Source organism: Oenanthe melanoleuca, chromosome 1A (genome assembly GCF_029582105.1).
Source record: "Oenanthe melanoleuca isolate GR-GAL-2019-014 chromosome 1A, OMel1.0, whole genome shotgun sequence".
Classification (NCBI taxonomy): Eukaryota; Metazoa; Chordata; class Aves; order Passeriformes; family Muscicapidae; genus Oenanthe; species Oenanthe melanoleuca.
In genome coordinates this window covers 39,357,182-39,374,064 of record NC_079334.1, presented here as the reverse complement: position 1 = coordinate 39,374,064, position 16,883 = coordinate 39,357,182, and the positions used below count along the sequence as shown (strand labels likewise).

At 41.5% G+C, this 16,883-nt stretch overlaps 1 protein-coding gene across 1 annotated transcript in view; it reads right to left on the bottom strand.

Annotated features, from left to right (window-relative positions):
- PPM1H (protein phosphatase, Mg2+/Mn2+ dependent 1H) overlaps positions 1–16,883 on the bottom strand; it is a 127,861-nt gene that overhangs the window by 47,030 nt on the left and 63,948 nt on the right. Inside the window, exons 3-4 of the mRNA XM_056482685.1 lie at positions 15,570–15,914; positions 8,632–8,744 (exon numbers count right to left, since the gene is read on the bottom strand). Of these exons, the coding sequence (XP_056338660.1) occupies positions 8,632–8,744; positions 15,570–15,914 (458 nt within the window). The remainder of the gene's footprint in view (positions 1–8,631; positions 8,745–15,569; positions 15,915–16,883) is intronic.

Below are 16,883 nucleotides of genomic sequence, written 5' to 3'. Positions count from 1 at the left end.
GTTCTGCTAAGGGTTTTTGCAGACCACCAGCCACCTGGCTGCTCCAAGGGTTAGTACCTCAGCAGCACAACTAACGACTGCAGCCTTTGCTCCACCAGGACAATGACTGGGCATTCCCAAGAATTTCATTCAAGGTCCTTTCTTCATGTCTCTGCCACAGCATGGAGCCAAGCATATGCTATACCTCCCCTGCAGTAAGATGAGAACCTCCTCCTGCCTTTGAAATTAAGCAGAGAAAGAAATTATGAAATCCAGTCCCCACAATTGTCTTTCAGAGGCACCTGCAAGCACACGAACTGTTCCTGTGCACACAGGTGTAGAGCTTCATGCTGTTTCCAATTACTTGACTCATTCATACTTATATTTCTAGTGCTTACTTAGTGATGAAGCTGCTGAAGTACTCTAAAGCCACTATCCTGGTAGTTGGATTTTCCTGAATAAACTGTATTTTTTTAATAAAGGATCACAACGAGAAACTGTTTCTGTAAGCAGAATAACAGATTTCCATGGAACAGCTTACTTCTCACGTTCAATGGCACCTGAGCCAGTCAGGATTTTCCTTACTGCCACCAAAAATAAGAGAAATCAGAATATTTAGAACTAATCTGGAAATCCATCTCATGTATTCACTAACAACTTAGTAAGCAGCAGCTAAAAGGATTTTTCTATTGCTGGCAGTCTCCCTCTGCCCTATATATTGCATCTAACCATGAGAAGCACCTGGCTGTCACCAACAATGGAATTAAATTACTTCAGTTGTTTCTGTATCACTATTCTACAGTTATAAATTAAATGTAATGCTGAGCTTGCAGGCTGTTCACAGAGGAGATACCTTGGAAAAGACACATTGCCTCATAATTTTTGACCCCTGGACCAGTATGCTTCTAGTTGTCAGTGCCTCTTCAGTGGATGCAGCTCCATTCCTATGAGACTGTACTATGAGTGAGTTCCCTGCTCTCATTTAGGTCCTCAAGTGTGTTCCTTGGCTGATGAAATCTAAGTATGAAGCTATTATTAGCAGTTGGCTTTATTAACAGCATTTTATTTTAGAGATAATGATATATATTTTTATATATATCCCCCCCCTCAATGTGATGGCACTGCCTATCTGTATACAATGTTCTTGTTTAATTTATCAGGAAAGTAACTTTTGCTATTGAACTGGTAGTGACTTCATAAGTTTACCTATATGCTTCTAGTTATGTCTACTCCACCTCCAGTAGTGCTAATGCAAATGTGAATGAACTAAACTAAAATGCTGTGTAATTAATTGTGTATACTTTCCTGATGGTTTACATCTCAAGACACCAATCTTTCAGAAAGGGCTTCAGCTGGCAGCTAGAAAGCTATTACAAGCCAGTTTATAGTGATACTACAATAACACAAAAACTGCCCACCATGGGTTCCAATACCCCTAAGGCTGGAGATTTACTGTCCTGTTAGGATTCATTCTGGCCCAATGATTTCAGTGTATTCTTCATCTGAACACAGCTAAGTACAAGGTTGCAATGATGACAGACCACCACGTTTCTGTATCATGGCTGAACTACATGCCACCAATTACTCACACCATGCCAGGGAAATGAACAAAGAAATGCAGTCACATCTCTGTGGCCAGCTCTGAGCCTCAGGACCAGTATCTGTGGAATCAAAGTCTTTTTCCCTGCTGTCCAGGATATCACATTCATCTCCAAGACAAGTTACTATGGCAACTAAACCTGGGCTTAGTGGATGAAGGCATTGCTGTGCGAGTCAGTGTTTATTTTGCCAGTAATATGGCTGTCCATGTAAGATAGAAGTAGCAAGGATTTTTTCTCTCTCTGCTCTTCACTGTCTTACCATTGACAAAAATAATTTCTTTAGCACCTGAAGTAATAACCACTTTGATCTCAGCTTTTCTGCTTAACTCAGTACCAGTTGCAGGCTATTGGAACAAGCCAGACCGAGACGTAAAAGCAAAGATTGCAACTCACACTCTCTGCTCACTCTTCATGGGTGAATTTTTACCCAAGTCCTGCTTCATTCACCCACATAGAAGTGACTGAGCCATCACTAGAAGTCCCAGGAGCAGGGTTCAAGCAGCACTGCATAGCTGCTGCTGAGACTGAACAGCCTGGGCTGCCTTGAGTTTATTGAATTCAGGTGACTTGAAAAGCTTTTCAACATAGTAAGGACCACAGCAGACTTCACCAAGCAAGCTCCCTCTGCCCCTCCTCCCACAGTACAGATGGGAGCTAGAGAGCCAAAGTGCCCAGCCTGCTTTCCATGCCTTGGCCCTGGCCTGCCACACTGCAGTGAAGAACTTGCATGTCTCTGTGGTTAGCTACAAAGGTAGAGGTTAAAAAGATGATTTGTTTGGAGTTTGTTGGCTCATATGATTTTTTTAAAGGCTGAAAGCCCATGAGAATTAAAGTTAATAGAATTCTTTATTCCTGAGAACCAATACCAAAGAACTGTGGCTTTACAGTTTACTGGTATTACTCGAATATCCAAAATTCTTCCCCTTCCTCATCTAGAACATAAGATAATGCCTGTATGGCTAGCACCAAAGATTTAACTGAATGTGCCCCTCACTGAAAATGTTTACAATGGCTTCAATACCTGCTAATTGCCATAGGTATTGCTAAGGCATATGCTCTCCCAGGAAAAACAAGAGTTTGGAAAAGAAGTAGGACATATATTTTGTCTTCAAAGCCTGCAAATATTTACTACCAACTTAATAATTTCTGCAAAGTCAGTGCTGGATATAACATGCCAATAACCTGGAACTTGTCATTCACCGGATAACTAGAAAATGCTCTTCCTTAGCACTGCCCTTTGAGTGAAATAACTTCTTTATGATCCAACAACTTTCATTCACACCTTGCTTTAAGTGTTTCTTGTAGTACCTTCAAGAGCTTTACCCAGCACAAAATCCCTCAGTATCTGAGGATGCTGTAATTCTATTGAATCTTGCACTCCTGCTTCTCTCTGGAAAGAGGCCAGGCAGGAAAAGGGGAAAAGAGCTTTCTGCAGGCCTGCAGATCATGCTTCTAAGGAAAAGAGACAGGAGGAACAGAGAGAAAGGACATGGCCATGTCTCCTGAACATGGCTAATTTTTTTCAACATTTTGGGCTAGTCAGGATGAGACCTCTTCACCTATCAGACTGTAGTGAAGGTGAATGTACGTGGCAGACTTGCTTTGCTTTGAATTCAGTGTCTCCACAATACACAATACACAACCTGTGAGCAAACCAGACTAAGGTTATCTGTTGCCCTGAAATGATCAAACATTTTTTATTTTCAAGTGATTCTGTCAGAGAATTAATAATAACCTAAAAAGGGGATGTACCATAGATTGGCCAAACTACAATCTGTAAGTGTTGCTCTTGCCTCTGGGTCTTTTGAGAATTTGGAGGCATGAGAACGTCAGAGAATGAAGAGAAATCCTACTGATTGCATGGCTCCAGTGTGTTGTTCAGTTTTGCAACTTTCTTTGCTCCATCTTTAGGAGAAGACAGGAAAAATAATGTTTTTTCACATACTGCAGACTGAAGAAGCTTAGTAACTAAGTTAGTCTTTCCTCTAGAGACCTCTAAGTCTCCAGTATGAAGCACAGTTATTGTTTTTTATGCAGACACAGATGTAAAGACAGAGAGGACTTAGGCAGACCACTCACAGAAAACAGGGGAAATACACACCATTTAGATTAGAAGATGAGCAGTTACAAAAACCAGAAAATTAAAGCTTCCTAGACAGTAAACCAAAGACTAAAGTAAACTAGTTCTACAATAGCTATATATTAGAACACTTTTTAGTTTCCATCCTTACACAGTGTTAGCATTTCTGGTAAAAACAACCCTGCTGGACTGCCTCGAGGAAGAGGTCAGACCATGAACCACAAAAATGGCTCAGAATCATCAATTCTGACTTCTCCGAAATTTTATTTAAGCTACACTGCCAGTCAGCAGATACGTGGCTATTTCCATGCTGCTCCCATTTACTTCATAAAAGGCAAATTAAGCCCCAAATCTGACTAACCATGAGGGATGCAGCTGACAAACACCATGACAAAGAAGTGGAAGTATAAATGTAGTAAGCTTAAACACAAGCAGCAAATCCAGAAAGAATTGAAATGGTAAACAAATTCAATTTTCAATTTGCTATTTTATTATACTGGGAGAAGACCATGTTACAAACATATTCTCCTACATCTGGTCTCTTGAAGTACCAATGAAGTTACTTCACCTCCACCCACACAAAGCTATCACAAAAATATTCACTCAATGAGCTCCTACCATTTAATAAGCCAAAATGCATTAGCATTAATTTTACACTTGCATAAAGGAGGAGAAAATCTATTCTGGACATGAGGATGTATGTTCAAGTAGAGTATGAATATGCCCTGAAAACATAAGTACTGTGGAGCAAAAGCAAGGAGGCAAAAAGATGATAAAAAAGAGCTGATGAAGCAAAGCAAAAAATTCAGTGACCCTGCAAGTCTGTAAAGCCTTGGAAACATCAGGCTCTTTGCTTTGATGTCATGTTCTGCCAATAAATCAAGAAAAGCCCAAGAACCCATTTGCAGTTTTAGTGAGGGTTTCAGGGTACATGGAAAAGTCAAATCAACTTGTGATGTTCTGCTTCTTGTATAATGATAAAGGCACAGCTTCCCTACGTGGCTCCAAGCACAGCACAAAATGGAAGTGACTGCAGTCTCTGAGCAGCTCCAGACAACACAAAAGCCAGAACAATGCTTGTGCCAAACATGGTTAATAGGATCATATTGCATTACAGTGATTGTAGTGATATTGGACAAATGTTATGTTGCATGAGGCTATACAATAATTGGACAGTAATCAGTAAAAACATTAAGTTCCTGTTTTACAGCTGCTTCATCTGTAGCTATAAAACAACATCCTAATAAAGAACATAAAACTAAAAAGAACTGAGATTAACAAGGCGTGTTATGGTAGTTTAGAAGTAAAAAGTCACTTTAGCAATATAGAATTGAACACTATTTAAAACAATGACCAGAGAATATTTACTATTCCACATTTTAAAAAGAAAATAAATAAAAAGCAGCTACTCCAATGGCCTAGTTTTCATAGCAAATATGTCACGCTGGTAAGCAAAACACAGCGCCTCAATGCTCACCAAAAAATGCACCAAAAAAAGCACTATATATTGGATAGCTGACTATAGCACTATCAGTCCCTAATCAGATAACCTTGCATGGACAATGCTAATCACTGAAAAGAAGAAAGAGAGAGAAAGAAACATTAGAAAAGCTTTGGCCAATGTTCAGATATGAATTTTGACTGTAAAAGTAGGTATATTTATGGCAGAGTCCAAGAATGATCAGACAAGCCATTCGAGAATGAAAGCAGCTCCTTCCAAGTTGGTTTTATCAGGCTCTGAATACATCACCTCATTTTTAGTAGAGTTCTGGTATCATGTGCAGTTAACATATAATTATTACAGAACTGTGATTGCATCGTTAGCTGAAGTTTAATTATATCATTGACATTAGTGATGCCATAACATCAAGCTCAATAATAGTTCATAACAAAACCTACAATTAGCACAATTTTTCCTCCCTTTTACACCAACCAAAAGTGTTCAGCTTGGAGAAGCCCTAATAGTCCATACAGAAGAGAGCTAGGGCTGAACCTGAAAGGATTGCTGGCTGGTAATTTAGTAATATGGTAATTAAAGTCTTTTCATGATGTAATTACACATCAACTACAAAAGGACAGCTGCTATACAACACTGCCAGGGTACGTGGCATGAAATGATTAGATTTGAGAAGCTTGGTGGATAAACTGAATACCACAGACATAAGTCTGAGGTATAGCTGGCACCACACAGTACATTATTATTCAAGTCTCACACTTAAAGTTTCCTTAGTCTCATTGTGATAGTAACAGTGTGTTGCACATACCTTGGTCCTCTGACAGCAGAAGCTGTTCAAAACACACCTTTAAAAGCTGCTTCTGTTTTGAAGTTCCCTGAAATTATAAAACCTAACCTTCATCTGGGGAGAGGCAGTATAACTGAGGTTTGCATGAATCCAAAATGTTTATTGCCCACACAAAACTTTCTCTCACAGATTCCTATCTGTGGGAAACTTGATTTATTTGCAGGATTTTTCTAGTGGGGTAGCAGAGTGGGAACAAGGAGAACGAGGAGAGGGGAAAGGCACAAATCAGTAGGTGAACTCAAAGAAACTAAAAACTAAGAGTTTTGTCATCTAGTTCCAACAGCACCAAGAGGAAGTCAGTTCCCCGTTTAAGTGAAAAAACAAACCCACCCTTCTTCTTGATAGCAGAAAACCATTTCTTGAAGCAGTTTGCTTATTGTATTTTTCACCACTTTCTGCTTTACCTGTACAAACTACAAAGCTGATCACACAAGGCATGAGACAGCAAAAGGAAAGGTATTTTTCCAACTAATAAAAGTAAAACTTCTTGACTACATAACTGGGCTCTTCAAAATACAGGAATGCACTGTGCACCCTGGCAGTGGGCAGACAACCTCAAAGTGGCTTGTCTAGTCCTAAAACGTCCTTTTTGTCATGACAGCAACTCAGGTGCTCTGCAACAGTTTTTTTTTTTTTCCCCTATAAGTGGGAAAGAAGGGATTTTGTGAGAGGGACCCAGACCAACTGACCTACACTTTAAAGCTTTAAAATTTCTTTTGACCTATGAAAGTCTAGGAATGGACTTACCAGAAAATGAAAGATTTTGGAATAATTCCCCTCAGCATATGAGAGATTTTCTGTGAGGTCCATTTGGGAAGCACAAAACCAAACTATTTTGAATCTGGAGGGACTTTATTACCAACAAGATGTTAGGAATGAGAATTTGAATCCTGGTTCAAACAACACCCAATCTTGCTGATGGTTTCCTTTCTGATTCCTGCTCTCCCTCTTTTTCTGAAGAGATGTTCTGCATGAACTTAATGCACATGCAGAACTTCTTGAAGACTTAGTATGTTTAACTACAGTTACACCAATACTCTGGTCCAGCTCCAGATCACCTCCAACAGGAGTGTATTGCCCTTGGGTATCAGAGGCTGCCGTGGAGCTGAGACTACTCTTAGGGAGCACAGAAGGAATCCTGAGGGAACTGGAAGCAGCCAGTTCCAGCCATTTGAGAACACAGACCTTGGCTACTCAGAAGTAAGTGCAGCATGGCCAGTTTCACACACCACAATTTTAAGAGACAATAAAGCAAATTAGCCAATTCAAAGAAAGAGACTCAACTGTACTTCAAGTGCAACAGCACTAGAAAACATGATTATTTCTAATTTAGTGGCAGGAGAGATAGAATGTAGTTCAGCTAATAGTTCTGTTGACCAGGTAGGTGATCACCTCAAACACATTTGCAGCTACCATGTGAGGACTCACTCGACACTTGGTACAAAAATGAGATACAAATATGTCACTTGCCAATAGAAACTGGGTGAGCAACTTGCAACACATACAGCAAATTTAGTTTCTTAAAACTAATCACCAACTCAAAAAGAACAAGAATTTACACAAAGGATTTATCTGACTTCCTACACAGTGTAAAGCAGTAAGAGACAACAAAAATCTTAGGTTTAAACTACAAAACCCTTAACTTTTGAGTGTTTTCTCTGTAAGTATGTGGGTGTACACACTACAAACATGAACTATGTGTGCAAAAACTTTAAATACAAAATCATAACCACTGAAGTCTTCACCAAAAGACAACATGCTTCAATACCTTTAGAGATGTTAATTACTCAGCTATTACTGAACAGAATACATGAGTAGTTTTTATTGCAGGGGAACTCTTCTCCCTGCCCTATTTATGCAGTGCACTGACAAAAAAACCATGTGAAGTCTGAACTCTTGCAAGAAGAGCCCCATTATCTCTCTCCAATTGTGGTAAGGGCAGAGTTAGAGAGGGCGAAAGAATGGAATTGAGAGATTTTCAGTATGCTCCTATCTTTAGCAACATCAAAAGACAAAGAAAATACTTCTTGAGTCTTCAAGCACCCAACTTCAAAATAAAATAAAGCAACAGCTCCTGAGCAACAGCATTCAGTTGTGAGAAATGGACAAGTGCACGAGCTAGAGCAGGACAAGGCAAAAAAAAACCTGGACTGTGATAAGCCTGTCCTCCTCTCCTCCTCCCCCAAGGCAACAGTAGCAGCTATTTGCTTACTGATCACTACCTCCAATTACATGAAAATCTGAAAGCCAAATGGCCTATCATGACTAAGCCTGGCAACAGGAGCCTCAGGTCTTCCCACGGAACAAATGCAGCCCTATCAACTGTTCAGGATGCAGTCACCTTGTCAGTTTTCAACACACAATTCTACTATTCACCCAACACCTCTTCTGTTCCAATGGCTTTTTAGCACCTTTCCACTTCTCTGCAAACATCAAGTCATTCAGGAACTGTTAGTGGACAGAAGTGCTGTCAGTTTCCCTGACTACAATCACTGCTCAAGATACTGGTATGCTATCCCTGGCACTTGTGTTCATTTCTGTGAGAAGTGCTAAGTGTCCAGCCAAGAAACAGAATCTTCTTGTGATGCTGCCTGCATTTAAGGAACTCAGTAACACCAGGCCTGGGGAGTTTGGGGTGAAGGATTAGATGGGGAGACAACACACTTACCTGCTATCACCAGCGTTTGCCACATAAAGCTTCCCCAATAAATACACCACCACCAGGGCTGTGCAGCCACCAGAAATGTTATACACGGTCCTCTCTCGCTCTATTTGCAAATCCTGTGGGAAAAGAGAACAAGATTTATAAAGACAGTGCTCTCAAGCAATTAATGCTTGAGAAAATGAAGCCTTCCCTAAAAACAAAACCCAAGAGAATCTTTATTAAACTGTATGTTCCACTGTTTGTCTTTTCTTTCAGCTATGGCCACATGAGCTGGGAGAAGAACAGAAAGTTGAAGAGTACCTATTACTTATACAAAGATGTTTGGGAAAAATCAGGTCAGGAGACTGTAAAACATCAGTTACTAAGGAATACTCTCAGCAACTCTCAGGGATGCAAGAGAATTTGCTATGGCAAAAGCACAATAAAGGCAAAGATAAATGAAGCTTAACAACAGGTACGAGATGGTATAATTAGAGAGTGCTTTATACAGACAGTAGATAATTAATGAGACCCAGCTACAACATGAATAACCACCTACTTCCCCCTAGAGGAATGCTAGGATTGTGGGGTATACACCTTAAGAACAACAGCAAGATGCACTCGTGCCACAAGGCTACCCTTCAGAAACACAGGGAATGAGAGGATGCTAAACTGATTTTGAGTGCAAGAAACATTACATATTAAAAAAGTCCTTCTGCTTAACAGAAGTGGAGAACTTAAATTATACTTATCACCAAAAGTCAATAAAGTCCTGGAAAGAAAAAAAACCAGCAACATAACATACAATGCTCAAGAAAACTTGCAGAACACAGAGCAAGTAAGTGAGATACTTTCATCCATGCATTTAAACAGTGTATGCCAATGAATGAATCTGCTGTCTGTAGTTTAGCTACAGGTAATAACATGCTACAAAAATTACCCTTTTCTTCTGTGCCCAGAACCAAAACTCATTTCAAACTGGTCTGCCCCTATAATACTGGATTCAAACAGGAAGCATAATCTAATATCACTATTACAAGTACTGGCAGATTTTTTTCAGCTAAAGCCTGCCTACCTTAATGTGGTTTTTTATTATGAATATATGTTTGCCTCTGTGTGTGTTCATACACACAGATCTATACTTCTGCCACTTTCATATCTGCATGGAGCAACAAACAGCTCAAATTGTTCATGCCTTGGGGTATGGAATTCTGAGCTTTATTTTAGAGCTAAATTTATCTGAAGAAAAACACTACAATAAATACAAACCATGACAGCTGCAATTTGATTGAAAATCTGCAGGGGTGGGAGGAGGTCCCTGTCCCATGCTTTATCTCTTACAAATTTCAGGGAGGGGAGGTGGCCTGGGGCAGCAGCAGGGATGCTCAGCAGCACTCAGGCACTGTCCTGAGCCAGTGGGCAGAGGTGTCTGTCACAAATAACTTGCTGACTCCTTGCTGGCCAATGCATGAACATCCCATTTGTGCCATGAACACAGTGATGAGGTATCCTCAGCTGTGTGTGCAAGCTGCACGTGGTTGCCACAGCTACATGGGTTCTACTGCACTCTCCAACCTTTTTTTCGGGGGGTGGTTGGTGAGGGCCAGGAGGAAAACACCTCCAAGCTATAAATCATATCTTGCAGAACCTTTGGTCACAGACATGGGCCTGTTATAAATGTCTCTATCTAATCTTGCCATAGAGAAGCCGATTATCCTCCCCATGGTTTCCATGTATTTTTAAATTAAGCTGAAGAGTTCAAAGGAAGCAGACATTTCTAACCATCAAAATAATTTAAACTTACAAATATTACATATTTTCCAAGCACTGCCACGAATTTTAAGAAACCTTTATTTCCACTATTCAGAATATCCTCCAAGAGCTTCAAATAATGTGCAATTCCTCACCTGGTTTCAGTGCTGTCATACATATACTTTACAAGTTATGGAATGCCTAAATTAAAATTTATTTCTTCCAACAAGCAAAATTCAGAAGCATCTATTATAGGAGAGAAGATGGATAATCCTTAGGGCCTCTTTTTCAAAATTTTCATGACTTAAACTACATCTGTGCACTGGGTTTTCTCAAATCATTGCTCTTGTTGGGCTCTCCCACCTAGAACTTCAATTTAGTACCATGACTTGTCAGAGTACATTAAGTGCCATGTACAACTCAAAATTACATACTTTGCTTGACATTTTCTTTTTCAGTAGCAAGGAAAGATGGCTTTCCGACAGCTCAACAAGATTTGAGGGGGAAAAATAAAGAAAAAAAAAAAAATAAGCTCACCAATGCCACCAACTCATTCTGATGTAGAAACACTGGCTTTTAATTAAATACTTTATAACAGTGGTGCTGGGAAAGTAGTACAAACGTGGGCAGAAGCCCCAAAATGCCTCTAAAGCCTTCATGAGTGTAAAGGGGCTCATTCTACACATAAGAGTACACAAAGCTTTCCTCATTTTCCATCGGGAGAAGGATTTCAGAGCAAGCAGGGTTTTTGGGTATGTACTGTTCGTTAGTTGGTTTGATTTTATTTTTTCCCCGAAGAAGCAGTTAATTTAGCTGGAGCTGTGCCCTCCGAGCCGGGACACGAGCTGCAGCGGGTGGCCGGTGCTCCCAAGGGCTGCCCCAGGCCTGGTGCGGGATGCGGGAGGGCGGAGCGCAGTCTGCAGAGGACAGCGCGGCGCTCCGAGTAGGTGAAGGCAAGCAGGGCTGCTTTCCGCCCCGAGTACGGCAGCGGCGGGACAGCGGCGGGGCTCGGGCCGGGGCTCGGCTCGGGCCGGGGCTCGGCTCGGGCCCGGCTCCCACAGGCGGTGGCCGCGCCACAGGCCCGGCGCGGGCCGCTGCTGCCACCTGGCGGACGCTGCGCGCAGCGGCCGCGGCTCCGGCCCGCGGGCACCTCCGCTCATCATCTCCTGAATTCCCGTATTCCACAGGAATCGGGCGGGTTTGGAATGTCCGCACACCTCCATGACCTCCCTGGGCAGCCTGTTTCCGTGCTCTGACACCCTCAGTGTGAAGAAGTTCTTCCTCAGGTTGAGGTGAAGCTTGTTGTGGTTTAGCTTACGGCCATTGCTCCTCATCCTGTTGCTGGGCAGCACTGAAGGGAGTCTGGCACCGTGCTCTTGACACCCGCCTTTCAGATATTTATGCACATTAACGGGATCCCCTCTGAGTCTTTTCCAGACTCAACAGTCCAGCTGCCTCCATCTCTCCTCATAAGAGAGATGCCCCAGCCCCTCAATCATCTTTGCTGCCCTGAGCTGGACGCTCTCCAGTAGCTCCTTTTTCTTGCACTGAGGACCCAGAACTGGAGACAGCACTCCAGCTGTGGCCACCTCGGGCCGAGCAGAGGGGGAGGATCACCTCTCTGGACTATTGACCATGCTCTTCCCTCACTATTTTCCTCTATATTTATCCTCCAGGATCTCAACCTTGCTATGACAGAAAGCAGCTTTAAGCACCCAATACTAGGAATCTGGTTTAAAAAAAGAGTTTCAGAAGGCATAAACATAAAATTATCTCCTTAACATGCTTTACATCAAATGCTTGTAATTCTATTTAAACTCTCAATTCTACTGGCTATATAATGAGGGGAAACTTATAAAAAAGTGAACTGTACAACACATGCCATTCTCTCACGACTGCTCATTAAAATTGCACCAGTCTAGAAAAAGCACCTGTCTACATTTCATCTAAGTAAAAAAAGCCAATAAAAAAGAAAATAATGAGACAATGAGTGCAAATGTATACCACCCAATAAATCATACAGACTAGTTCTGTGTCATTCTTTCCTATCTAAAATTAAATGGGGTTCAGAGTAGAATAGGTGCTCTCTCCCCTTAGCCTTTCTCACAAATACGTACATCACACACGTATACAAGGTTAAATACAGGGAAAGGACTATAATTTGATGTTTCTATCCAGTATGGAACTGCACTTGGAAGTGCTCCTCCTGGCTCCTTTGAACTGAATCTATGAATGCACATCTTAAAACTCAACAGATGAAAATTAGATGAAAATTATTTATGACACCTTCAGAACTTGTGCTTATTTATTTCCTTTTAACTGGAACAATTGTGATACAAATACTGACATTTACTGGTTTTTAGACAGAGCATTAAATTATCTGAAAACACAGCACAAACTTGTTAATCCCAGTCTCAATACAGAAAACATATTTAGATGTACTTCAAAAAGGGGACAATTTAATTGCTAAATGCCTAAGTTAGGCAATGACGTGTGTCAGCTTTCCAAAGTGTTTTACTACATGTAGCTGTTAGGCAAAGACTGTCCAAAAAACCCACATCAAATAAAGGAAAAATAATTTTTAAAAGCCTTTTGAAGGCCGTGAATTGCATTTTATTTGAGATTTGAGGCAAAAACAGGGAGACCTTAACTAGAATTCAAAAAGCAAGTTGGGGAAGAAAAATAATGGTGTACTAAATGCTCCCAGGAAAAGGGGACAAAGTCATTCTTAAATAAACCTGCCAGGTTGGACTCCTTAACAGTACCTTTTCTACTCATTATTTTCACTCTGTTCACAAGAATCCTTTGCAGCAATTGGTGTTTCAGGAAAAATCTCCAAGAAATCTACCAACGTGTCCAGGAAACTGAAGCTTTCACCAAGTGCCAGGTAAACTGATACACTCTGCTGGCACAAAACCCTTGTTCACACTGCACATCTTGACTTCCCTGACCTAACTCAACAACATCCATAACGTTCCAGAACAAACAAGGGCTGATTAACCAATGTGCTGTGGAAGAGGCCCAAAGTCTTCATGCAAAGACTAAAAGAAGTGTAAGCTAGCAGGAAGTTAAATAGGGGCAGGAGGAAGACCAAGCACCTTAAGCACACGAGATACAGAAAATGTTGATTTTATGAATCGCTTCCTTACACAGATGAAAGAAAAACTCTTTTGCCTAAATCAAGTGTAAGTGCAAAATTCCCCTCAGAGCTTAAAGTAGATACAATCTAATTATCTACTGCTTTCCTTAAGCTGACCATTTTTATAAGATTTCCTGTAAAACTTCATGCTGAAATTACATTGCATTGTGGTACTCATTTGTTTAGCAAAGACAATGATGAACTTCAGCCCACTAATAAAGAACAAGTGGGAATTAAGATAGCATATGAACAAAGACTCAGGGAGGAAGATGTTCTGTTCAGCTCAGTTTAGAAACAAAGAGAACAGACAGATTAGTATGAGTTGTACAAGAAATACCTGAACACCATAACTGGAGAGACTTGTCCAAGGTTTCTGCATTTGTCATACTCTACCCATAAAAGCCCTCAGAACCAGATCTCTGAACATAAGATGAGATGGTCTTCTGCTTCTACTAGAGATGTGAAGACAAAATAAAGCAGTGCAGAAACAGCCCTGTTTACTCAGACACATTCAGGAAGGCAGCAATGGATAACCCACAAGCTGCTCTCGTAAGAGGTAGAGTACTTGAAACAGCCCCTCTATACTCTGTTACTTTTACAAATGCTCAGTCCCATGAAACTCCACTTCTCATCTCACCTGCACTTGGAAACAGTTTCAACATGAGAGAATTACATTGTGCTCTCAGAGCCTGCCACTCTTCTGGCCTCAAAATTACACCAACTGAAGCATGAAATTGGTGCTCCTCTTAAGCATGCTCTGAATCTACTAGGGTGCAGTGGATGGGCAAGGTCTTCTCCCTCATTTCTCAACAAAGAAGGGAGCAATCTAGTCCTCCCTTTCTGAAAAGGTGTGCTAAACTGACAGATTTTCATGCATCCTCCTCTTTCTTTTCATCTAGCAGAAACTGAGCCCACTACCCACTGTGCATAAATCTGCCTGCACAACCCCCACTGAAGTATGCCTAAACCATGGCTGTGAATGCTGCTGCTGGACCTGCCTACCTGCAAGTCCAAACCCAGATGGTGGGTCTGCTTGCCTGCACTTCCTTGGGAAGAAAGAGCAAACCAGCAAAAAATAATTGTTATTCAGAACTCAAAGTTAAGTACTACTTGTAATAACAATTGTAGTCTCTAATTCAATGCATGTACTGGACAAAATTCATATACATCAGGAAAAACAATGATCAGATACTTCTTTTCAGACAACAAATAAAAACACTAGGAAACACTGAATAGTTCACAGTCCTTTTCAAACAAGAGGCTTTTCTGAAAACTACAGCAACAAAATAAAAGAAAAAAAGAAAAAAAGAACAGTATCAGACCTCCCAACACCTGATCTACATGTACTTCCTGGCAGGCCAAACCTTTGCTCTGCATGACAAGAATGACTTTCAGTAATGTGGAGAAGTGAAGAGGGAAGTTGTGGAGGAACTACATCAAGTAGAGAAGAGAAAAAATCAGCTTCCATAGGGAAATGGATGAATATTCTGTTCCCATAGGGTCATGATTTCCTGACAGTTATTCAGGCTGTACACAAGTCAAGTGGGCAGTAGGAATGAACTTCATGCCCCACTCACCCAAAAAAATCTTCCTCAATGAAGAGCTGCAGACACTCTACAGTCACTACTCCAACACCAATGTGAACTATGGGTCATTGGACCAAGCAGCCTTTGCTGCTGCTCTGGTAGGGCAATGAGGCTTTATAAAGTGAATTCCCATATATTCAGCCTGATAACAACTGCCAGTGCTGATATCTGCCCTGGCAGGCAATACCAATCTTTATCTTATAAAAGGAGGAGGAGAAGAAAATTAAAAAGAAGAGTATCACATCGAAAATTCAAGTAGTTCATAACCATTGCCACAGTGCTACCTGGGAGTTAAGATGCAGTTTCTGCCTCACAGGAATGTACCTGGTAAGCTGTTGGGGCTCTTAAACGGTTCTGTTCACACTTAGAAGGTGTTAAAGGAATGAAAAAAAAAAAAAAAAATTAAAAATCTACATCTTCATTGTCTCCAGGTCATGTGAATCAATGTAAACAGCAAGGACTTGAGAGCCCTGAGATATACATACCATTTCCTTGAATGCACTTTCTATGGCCCCAATAACCAGGCACTCATGTGGGATCTTCTTCTCAGTGAAGAAGCGTGTTGGAGGCGTGCTGGGCGAGCCCGGGGCTCCCACGCCCCCGCGCAGGGAAGCCGCCCGTGTCAGTGTCCTGCTGTTGGTGGATGGGTTGTCAGGCTCCTCTCCCAGGCAGGTGGGTGGGAGGACAGCTGTGTTCCTCAGGATGTCCACGATCTCCTGCAGCTGCTCCAGAATATGGTGCTGCAGCAGTTTGGAAGCGACCACAGCTGCCCCTGACCCAGCGTGTCCATCAAACAGGGACCAGTAGTACAGGTTGATCCCATCTGTGTCCTGGAGAGGCAGGAGCGGGAGAAAGGGAAGGAAAAGAGATGATCACTGTTAAACAGTTGTGAGTGAGGTGACTGGTAGCACAGAGGCAGCAGGTGAAACACAGATAACTTCCCCAGAGGTAACATTCTTTCTGAAATGCAGAAATAGCCACAGTGTCAGTACAACTCTGGTTGAAAGAAGAAATGCTTATTTTTATCACACATCCCCACCATGTTTTTTCTTCTCCTTAACTTCTTAAAAAAAGCCCAGGAAATAAAAAAAAAAAAAAAAAAGGAATAAGAAAAGCCGAACTTACAATCTTTCTTACCTTACAGAGATCATAGGTTTTAGAAGAATAGCACTTGATAGACCTACCACCCTGAAAGATCAAAATTCTGCACAAGACAGCATCTGATACTTTATGACAGACCTTTTTTTACTTGGCACCAGACAAAGGACCTCAGTTTGACAACCAGCAATAAATGTGAGCTCCACTTCCACATCTGGTTGATAAGGTCCATCCATGCTGGCAAATGGTACAACTCAGGCTGTCCCTGACTATGCCAGCCCAGGAAACAGCACCAGCACAGAGGTCCTCAAGGATGACAGACACAAGTGGGATCAGCTGCACTTCATCTGATCTAGCCTCTCTGTTCACTGCCTGGTTCTTCACAGTCCCCTAAAAAGGCACCTGTATAGTACTGGAAATGATGGAGTACCCTATCACTTAGACAGGGCATTAACCCTGGGCTGGAGGCAGAGTAGCTCTGGGCATCACAAGCTTCAATATGCCTGGAAAATGCCAAGGAGCCATACTCAACTTTTTGCGGGGAGAGAAGTTCACCTAGCAATCCTCAGGTAACCATCTAAGGCTTGGTGATAACCAGCTTTGCATGACAGCGTATTTGGCAGCAGCATGGGGAAAAAGTCTTTCCCATCTTTCCTTTCCTCTCCATTTCTTTTAATCATGCACCTTCTCCCAGATATGCA